At 48.3% G+C, this 9,065-nt stretch overlaps 1 protein-coding gene across 1 annotated transcript in view; it reads right to left on the bottom strand.

Moving 5' to 3' along the window:
* The window catches only part of NALF1 (NALCN channel auxiliary factor 1), a 610,127-nt gene extending 609,055 nt beyond the window's left edge, over window positions 1-1,072 (bottom strand). The window contains exon 1 of the mRNA XM_052650287.1: window positions 167-1,072. Within this exon, the coding sequence (XP_052506247.1) occupies window positions 167-1,072 (906 nt within the window). The remainder of the gene's footprint in view (window positions 1-166) is intronic.
* Between the last annotated feature and the right edge of the window lie 7,993 nt (window positions 1,073-9,065).

The raw sequence follows: 9,065 nt of genomic DNA on the forward strand, positions 1-9,065 counted from the left end.
CCCAAGTCAAGCAGCAGGTCAGGCGCTTACAACCACAAAAACAATGGTCTAAGTAACAAAACCAGAGTCAAAAAGCGACTTTAAAACTCTAGAAGACACCTCCACCCAACACACACAGAGATAACAGCGCGAGGAAGGGGGGAAAAAAAAACCCACGGGTTCCTACCTTACAGTCCTCAGGACACGATTTCACCGAGTACTCTTCCGATTGCAAGTATTTATGCAGCACGCTTTCGAACTCTTCGTATTTCTCCTGAGCGTGGTGGTCGTAGTCTTGGTAAGCCTCGACGCACTGTCTGCAAGTGGTCATCTCACCGCCCTCCTTGAGCACCACATCCAGACTACAGTTCAAAGTGTTGGGACTGGACAACCCGGAGAACAACTCCCAAAGTGTGTAGGAATTACAAAACGAAAGGTAAAAATCCGACAAGTTCCAGAGCGGAGTTGGCTGCGGCGGGCCCCGGGTCTGCTGCCGCTGGTCCCCCCGGGCCGCCGCCCCCCGACTCCAGTTCCTGGCGCACACGGCGTCCGCGCTCTCCACCGTGAAGCACTGGCCCGAGGAGGCGCCCTGCGGGTAACAAGTCTCCAGGCGCCACGCGGGTCTGGCAGAGTTTCCTGGAAGAAGAGGCTTGCCCCGGCTGTCGGTGCCTCGGCCGCCCTTGCCGCCGCCGCCGCCTCCCGGGGAGGGGGGCAGGGTGGGGGACGGGGAGGCGGAGAGGAGTCTGTGAGCCTGGGCGGCGGGCGAGGGCTCCCCCATGCTCGCCAGGAGCGCGGGCCAGGACGGCTCGTGCTGCCGCTGCCGCTGCCGCTGCTCCTGCCGTTGCCGCTGCTGCCGCTGCTGCTGCTGCTGCTGCTGCTGCTCCTTGTCCCGGGCGCGGGTCAGCTTGGCCTCGGCGCAGAACCACAAGTGATCAGAGAGCAGGACTGTGAAAAACAAGAGAGAGGCCAGAGACAGTCGCCATTTCTGAGCCCTCTCCGAATCGATGAACGGTTTCTCGTTCTCCCGGGGTGCTGCCAACCAGATTTTTAATCCGTCGTCATACTGCCGACACATCCAAGCACCCCTGGTCATATTTTGGGAGCGCACAGCCCTGGCCGACTCCACCGCGAGGGCTCCGGCGCCGGTGTCACCACAATATGCATTGACTTAGGGGTTCGATTGCCTTCTCCCCTCCTCCCTTTCCTCTCTCTCTCCCTCGCTCCTCTCGCTCTTTGCCTACATCAATATTACCGGGCTTCGGAGGGAGGCAGGACTCGCTTCCGACCTAAGCATCCGCCGACCCCATCCTCTGTCGAGTGGGAGACAATGCAGAGGCAGGGAGGCAGGGGGGAGAGGGGCGCCCGGAGGCGGCGGCGCGGCTGTGGCCGGCGGCGGGCCGGGCGCAGGAGGCGACGGCGGAGGTGGCGGGGTGGCGGCGCCTGTCAGCCGGGCACGGGCAGGGCGCGGGTCCCCATGGCCCCGCGGAGGACGGCCCGCTGTCCCCGGCCAGGGGCTCGCCGCGTCTCCGCTGCCCACGGACTGCGGCCGGAGCGCCTCGCCGGCGCCTCCTCCCCACCCCCCGCCCGCTGCTCCTTCCTCGGCTCCTCCGGCGGCTACTTCTCGCTCGCTCTGCTCGAGTCCGGAGCCTGGGCGGCCGCCGGCAGGGCGCTCCCGCCCCCCCACCCCCCAGCCCGCGCTCCGGCCGCCGCCGCCGCCGCCGCTGCCGCAGGTCCGCCCGCGGGCGCCGGGCTCCGACTGCTGACGCCGCCTCCCCCGGACCTCGGGGCCGAATCGCCTGCGCTGGGCCTCCCGGGAGCCACAGTCATCTTCAGTCCCCGGCTAAGTTGCCGCCATCTTCGTCCTGGAGAAGCACTTTTTGGGGGGGAGCGCCGGCTCGTGCGTCATCTCCTCCTCCCGCGCCGCGCTCGCTCCCTCCTGGCGCATTGGCACCGGGCTCGGCCCGGCGGAGGGGGAGGCGAGGGCGCCGGGGGTCCGGGGGTGGGCGGGGGGGAGCCCGGCTGGGCCCGCAGGCCGGCCTGAGCGGCTGCGCGCTGACGCCTGCCCTGCCTTGCCGTCCGCCACCCCACCCCTACCCCCGCCACCTTTGGGTTTTTTTCTGTTATTACTGATAAAAGTCAGACTGCGGACAGCAAGGTTTGAGGATGCCTGCTGAATTTCTTCGGCACCTCCTGCTCCCTCTCGGACTCCGGGAAAAAGTCCGAGTTGCGGCGGGTGGGCAGAGGCTTCTAGCGGGCGAGGATGTTGCCTTCTTAACTAAACAATGAGCGTGGGCTTCCGACGAAAGGCTGCGGGCACGGGAGGAAACCTGAATTGGCTGGCGGGGGGCAGAGGAGGGACATCTGATCTCTTGGCATGTGTCTCGGGATCCCTGGACAACTAGACATCAACAGCTTCCAGTGTATTATCTTGTCAGATGATTTTAGTATATGGCGGGGTGACGCGTGTGGCATATATCCTTAGCTGTATGTAGGACAGCGACATTTTTCATAAAGTAAAAGGAGATTAGAAGTGGCCACATAGAGTATTGGAGAAAAATAGTAGCACCTCGCCCTCCAACCTTCACAAAGACTAGCCCACCGTTTCGAGTTCCAATCCTCCCGCCCTCGGAGGATTCCTCCTCCGATCTGGAGCATCCCAAGCTCTCGTGACCCCTACTCCGAAGACCTGCGCCCAGCCCCCGCCGAGCTCGGCTCTGCCGTCGCCCAGGACCTCCGCAGCACCGTGCCGTCAGGCTGCCCTGACGGGTGGCAGCTGTAGCTATCCGAGCCTCTGGTGCCCCTTAGCGTCGGCTCTTGGAGTTCCGAGAAGGAAAAGCCTGTCACGCTAGGAAAATCAGGGGTCCTCTCGACCCCGCCTCATACAGGCCAGTGCTGTGGGCAAGCCATCAGTCTCCTTTTATGTGAAGACCGTGCCCACTCCGCCCCTCACGCCCACCGAGGCTGCGAGGGCAGGAGACGGAGCCGGTGCCAGCGCCTCCCTGGGCGCGCGCCCCGAGCGCACCGGAGGCCGGCGGCGTGCTCCACTGAGCACTGTGGCCAGCTCCTTCTCCGCTTTCGAATGACTGACTATTCTGTAGAGGGCACACTGACATGAGCAGTGTTAGTGTGCCATCGCTCTAGTATGCTGAGAAGCCAAAAGGACGGGTCATCCACATCCGTATTCCTTTCAGAGGTGCTGTGAGTGTTGACACTGGGGAGAAGTGGGTGTTTTTTTAAAAGCAAGTTGCAAAAGATAACTGGCAAGATTCGACCAACTGGTCCTTTCTGTGGCATAGCAGGGTATATATTAATACTAAATTTTACCCATGTAAATTGTAAGTTTCTAAAAACTATGTGCAGTGGCCATCAAAGCTTGGTGCAGTTTGACAGCTGGTTGATCTGAAAGTGTCATATAATGTTTGAGAAGACAACCTGTGTAAGTATACCATTCTGGTACTTTGGCTTTTAACGTGTTGAATTTTAACTCCATAAAAGGTCTAGAAACTAAAATATATACTTTCTATGGCAGGGCTATCCTTACCTCTTAGCATCTTTAAGCAAATTTCCAGGTTCTTTTGAAAATTTAACATTAAGAAAAAAAAACATTTTACCTGAGCTTTGTATAGAAAGCAGAAGCTGAGGAAAGTCTTTTCGATTCTTCTCTTTTCAATGTTTAAATTATTTTGACATTGAATAAAATATTTTTCTCTCAACCAGTGATGTTAATAAAGATATCCTTTAGAAAAATCTCTTTAAATTTTAGAAAGCATTTTGTTTTTCTCCTACCCTCTCATCATGATTACTTTTTTCTTAAATTTAAAACTTCAATCCACTTAGACCAAATCATATTTAAATATAAGATAGTCTGCTTGTAGAAGTGAGTGAGTATATGGGCATGGCATTTTCTATTGTATAAATAAATACGTATGGAAGATAATATCAGAAGTCTCCATTTCTATTTCTTGATAAACATTCTGCAGAATGTGAAAGTGAACACAGCATACTCTAAATCCTGAAATGATTCTCTCTCCCTTTGTTTTGAACTTGTTGCCCTTTTGTGACAAAATAGAGTGTGATATTCCAAGGCCTTTCTTTCTATAAACACAAAGTTGTTTTTTTGTTTGTTTGTTTTTGCCTAGCTATCTAGCTTTCTCTCTGTCTAGATGTAGTTGTTTAATACCCGGGTTATAGGATTTCATTTCATATTTCTTTCTCTTACCTACCCCCTTCATTCTTCTTCACCTTGTTTCTTCCTAATCTGAAGATGCTGCTCCATTTATACTTTTTTGATCTCTACTGTGCAAGACTGAAAGCTCAGAAAATCCTTGGCTAAGGAAGTCCACTTAGGGAAGCTCACACAGAAGTTCACAGGCAGACCAGGCTGAGTTTCGGAACACAAAGATGATCTGAGCTCAGGTGACCGGCTTTTTAACTAGAGGGAATTCCACCAGAGCCCTTCTGCCACCCCAAAGGGTGGCAAAGTGACTGTTAGGGTTCCAAAGCTGAAGTACCTAAACAGTCCGCCATTCCCCACCTGTGAACCATCCGGCCACCACCCAGCCCTGCTTCCTCCAAACCCATTTGCCTTCAAGCCGGGCAGGTTGGACTTTCAGCTTGAATCAGACCTGCTCTTGTTCACAGTGATTAATAACACCTCAGCTGAATATAAGGAAGATCTTAAGTTATGCCTCCAAGAAAAAAGTGGCAGATGTTCTGCTGAAATGAATTATCACATTTGTTCTTTTTTTCTGTCTTGAAATATATATCCTGCCTCTCCTGTCCCAAGTCCAGCATACTACAATTCATACCGGCGCTCTTCCCCAGCCCATCACTCCATGTTCATTTTCAGCTTCAAATTTATGTCCACTAGGCTGGAGTTGGGGTTTCTGCTGTATGCTCCTGCTACTGACAGACAGACTCATTAACTAGAGGATGGACTTCAAAGCTAAGAGCCAACAGAGCTATTGCAATCAAACTATTCACAATTACTTTAGACAGTGCCTCTCAGCATCACATCTACTGAGAGGTGGGGCCAGATAATTCTTTATGGGGTGGGGGGCTCTGCATACTTTGCAGGAGCTTCAGCAGCCTCTCCAGCTTCTACTCACAACACAACAGCAGCACACGCATCTCCCCCAGTTGTGGTAGCTAGAAAACGTCTCCAAGCACTGCCAAATATCCCCGGGAGCAAAATCACCTGAGTTGAGAACCACTGCTCCAGAAACATCTCCAGTTAGCAGTTCAGTTCAGTTCAGTTCAGTTGCTCAGTTATATCCAACTCTTTGCGACCCCATGGACTGCAGCACGCCAGGCCTCCCTGTCCATCACCAACTCCTAGAGCTTGCTCAAACTGATGTCCATCGAGTCGGTGATGCCATCCAACCATCTCATCCTCTGTCGTCCCCTTCTCCTCCTGCCTTCAATCTTTCCCAGCACCAGGGTCTTTTCCAATGAGTCAGTTCTTTGTGTCAGGTGGCCAAAGTACTGAAGTTTCAGCTTCCGCATCAGTCCTTCCAATGAATATTCAGGCAGGACTGATTTCCTTTCGGATTGACTGGTTGTTTCTCCTTGCAGTCCAAGGGACTCTCAAGAGTCTTCTCCGACACCACAGTTCAAAAGCATCAATTCTTTGATGCTCAGCTTTCTTTAGGGTCCAACTCTCACATCCATACATGACCGCTGGAAAAACCATCGCTTTGACTAGATGGACCTTTGTCGGCAAAATAATGCCTCTGCCTTTTAATACACTCTCTAGGTTGATCATAGCTTTTCTTCCAAGGAGCTTTTCTTCCTAGGTTGGTCTTTTAATTTCATGGCTGCTGTCACCACCTGCAGTGATTCTGGAGCCCAAAAAAATAAAGTCTGTCATTATTTCCATTGTTTCCCCCAACGATTTGCCATGAAGTGATGGGATTGGATGCCATGATCTTCGTTTTTTGAATGTTGAGTTCTAAGCCAGTTTTTTCACTCTCCTATTCCACTTTCATCAAGAGGCTCTTAAAAAAATTAGCAGTTACTTAATTCATATCTGCGTGGCAGAAGCTCTGGCATCACAGATGAAGCTGTAACTCTTTCTTTATATATGAGGAACTTGAAATCTTCACCCAGAATCACCACCTCTTGCTATAGAATTGAAATACTGAAATAATAAATAACAATAAATAATATTGAAAATATTTAAACTCCCTTAATCTCTCACACTCATCTCTATAAAAATCATGGGGATAAATGATAATTACCTAAATCTGATAATGTCAGAATTTTCTCCATAATTCAGATAAAATATTATTTATTACAAATTGTTTACTAATCAGGCCACTGTCTGTTTGTACTTTATACATGGACCCTCAATCACAAAATGAAAAAGTGAAAGTGTTAGTTGCTCAGTCCTGTTCAACTCTCTGTAACCCCTCAGACTGTAGCCTGCCAGGCTCCTCTGTCTGTGGAATTCTCTAGGCAAGAATACTGGAGTGGGTTACCATTCCCTTCTCCAGGGATCTTCCCAACTCAAGGACTGAACCCAGGTTCGATCTGCAGGCAGACCCTTCACAGTCAGAGCCACCAGGGAAGTCACAGCCGCAATGCATCATGAGCTAAATCAAGCACATGTGTGCCTCCACATAAATGTGATCAGTTATCAACTGCATGCTAAATACCACATGCACAATACAGAAAATTAAACATGAAAATGAATTTTAAAAGCTGTAATCCCAATACCCATATATAGTCACTATTTCCACAATTTGCAGTATCTAGCATTTATTTTATATTATAAATCCCCTATTTTGTGACATTTAGTAAACCAGATTTGTTTAAGGACTGAAGTAGGAGGTCTGATAGCATACACATTCACATTTACTAGATAATAATGCAGTCTTCCCCCAGTACTGCATTGTGAACTGTAATCAGACACACAAATTCTAATGATGTCTCAAAACATTAGGATCTCTCTCTTTCTCTGACCATGTGATTAAATCAGAAAGAGAACGAAAAATGGGAAAATAAAAGGAATGAACAATATATAAAATTAAAGATTCATTACTGTCAAACAAGGGGAAGAAGCAAAGTCAGACTCTGTTATTTTCATCTTATTATCATTTCTATCTAGTCAAACTATGTCTCACAAAATATTTCAGTGATGCTTAGTAAAAGTCTGAGATACTGCAACAGCATTTTACTAATTTTCTAAATAACTGGAAAAATACTACTTTCCACAATAGATTACAGTTAATTCTTTATTTTTAGGTAATCTGAACCTTCCCTTCTTCTTCTAGTTCCCATTTAGGATGTTTTCAAATAAGACAACTTTAAGGGTATATGCCCTCTGAAAGTAAACTGTCACAGCCAACCCCACTTATGCTTGCTATGTGTTGGTCCAAGAATGAACCACGAGGAGACTGAGATAAAAGACCATATCTGGCCTCTTGAAGCTTAGTCAAGAAGGAGAGAAAAGGACTGGGCCAGCAACCACAGCCTGGTGAGGAATGATAAAGGATTAGCGATCAAAGGCTTTGGGGGAGGAGAGACGAACTCCAATCTGATTTTAAGAGGGCCCAGGATAGAGGAATCGGGGTATTCAGTGGCGTTAGGAAGTATTCTTCAAGAAGACCTCCAATGTTTAAGGACTCTGGTGCTCAAAGGGCCCCAGGACACTGGAGGATCTATGGGTGAGTGGGCTGGGCTGGAGTGTGGAGGCACACGGCGTAGCTGCAAGGGAGAGACCAGAGAACAGGGCTGAGGCTCCCTCGTGAGTGATGCTGTATCGTAAGCCAAGAAACTGTCTCTTCTCCTGAAGGTCCCTGGGATTCGCTGAGGAAATGTAGATAGTGATTTAGAAGTTAGTTTTCATTAACATCACTGTTCACCAAAAACAAAATGAGAAATCTGTGCAGGGAAGGTGTTAGCCAGATTAGTAAATATGCGGATTCTTGTTAGCTGATCGGTTCATACGGAGCACAGTGGAAGAAGAGCAGCTAGCTTGGCTGGTATGTAGGTTTCATTTATCAGAAAAAGTAGGCTGTGGAGTCTAGAAACTCCTACACAGGTTTTACCTGAGAGTGTGACTAATGGCACAGAGGAGCCTAATAGAACAGGCACATTTTAGAAGGCAGCTGAATAGCACCCAGCTGCAAAGACATGACACTGAGGGATCTGGTGGTTAAATGTGCTTTTATGAAAGAACATTGCAGAAATAATCTACATATGTGTCACAGCTCTGTGTTTACTGTTCAGGATGTCATTTATGCTTATATCTTTCAAAGAATTCAGGGTGCTTATTTGATTTTTTTTTATGCAAATCTGCACCTTTATTCCTAATGAAATGAATGAATTGTTATGGACTGGAAGGAAGGGATTTCTTTTACTTTGATTTTATATATAAAAATAATTAAAATAACGTTTTGTTCTCTTTTCAAAAATTTACTCTTATTCCTTAGAGTTAATTATCTGCCAAACAATTTTACCACAGAAAAGTCAAACCAAGAATAAATATTTTATTTTCCAATGAAAACAATTACTTGAATATGTCCACTCTGTGAATCAAATCACTCCTGAGCTATTTTCTTTTTTCACTTTGAATGTCTTCTGGATGCACAAAAACAGGCACATCCTCTTAGTTGTTATTATACACTGTTCATGTGCCACACGTACGTGGAAACAGGTCATGTTCCCTTCATCTATTAATCTAGAAGGCAATCTTGTGCTTTCAGAATTCACGGATAGTGTGCAAATTCTTGACTAATACGTCTACATTTTTAAAAACAAGTTATGGATGATGAGCTAATGAAGAGTATGCTAGGTTTATTTATAAAGAAAATGAGATTAAACCTTTAGATTTAGGCCCACTATAATTTGCTAATATAACCTCTCTTTAAAGGAAAGGGCAGATTCCAGCACCATCAGGTACCTACTCTGAGGGCTCTGGTTAATTACCAACAATGGAAACGTGCCAGAGTCACTCTGAATCTCCAGGGACCTTGACTCCAGTGGCCTTGTTGGGCAGAATCGGAACTTGCTCTCCACCTGTATGCTTCCAGCGCGCTCTAGCTCAGTGGTTTCCAAATACTGGTGGGCAAAAATCAAGTGGG

Source organism: Budorcas taxicolor, chromosome 12, assembly GCF_023091745.1.
Source record: "Budorcas taxicolor isolate Tak-1 chromosome 12, Takin1.1, whole genome shotgun sequence".
In the NCBI taxonomy this organism is placed as follows: domain Eukaryota; kingdom Metazoa; phylum Chordata; class Mammalia; order Artiodactyla; family Bovidae; genus Budorcas; species Budorcas taxicolor.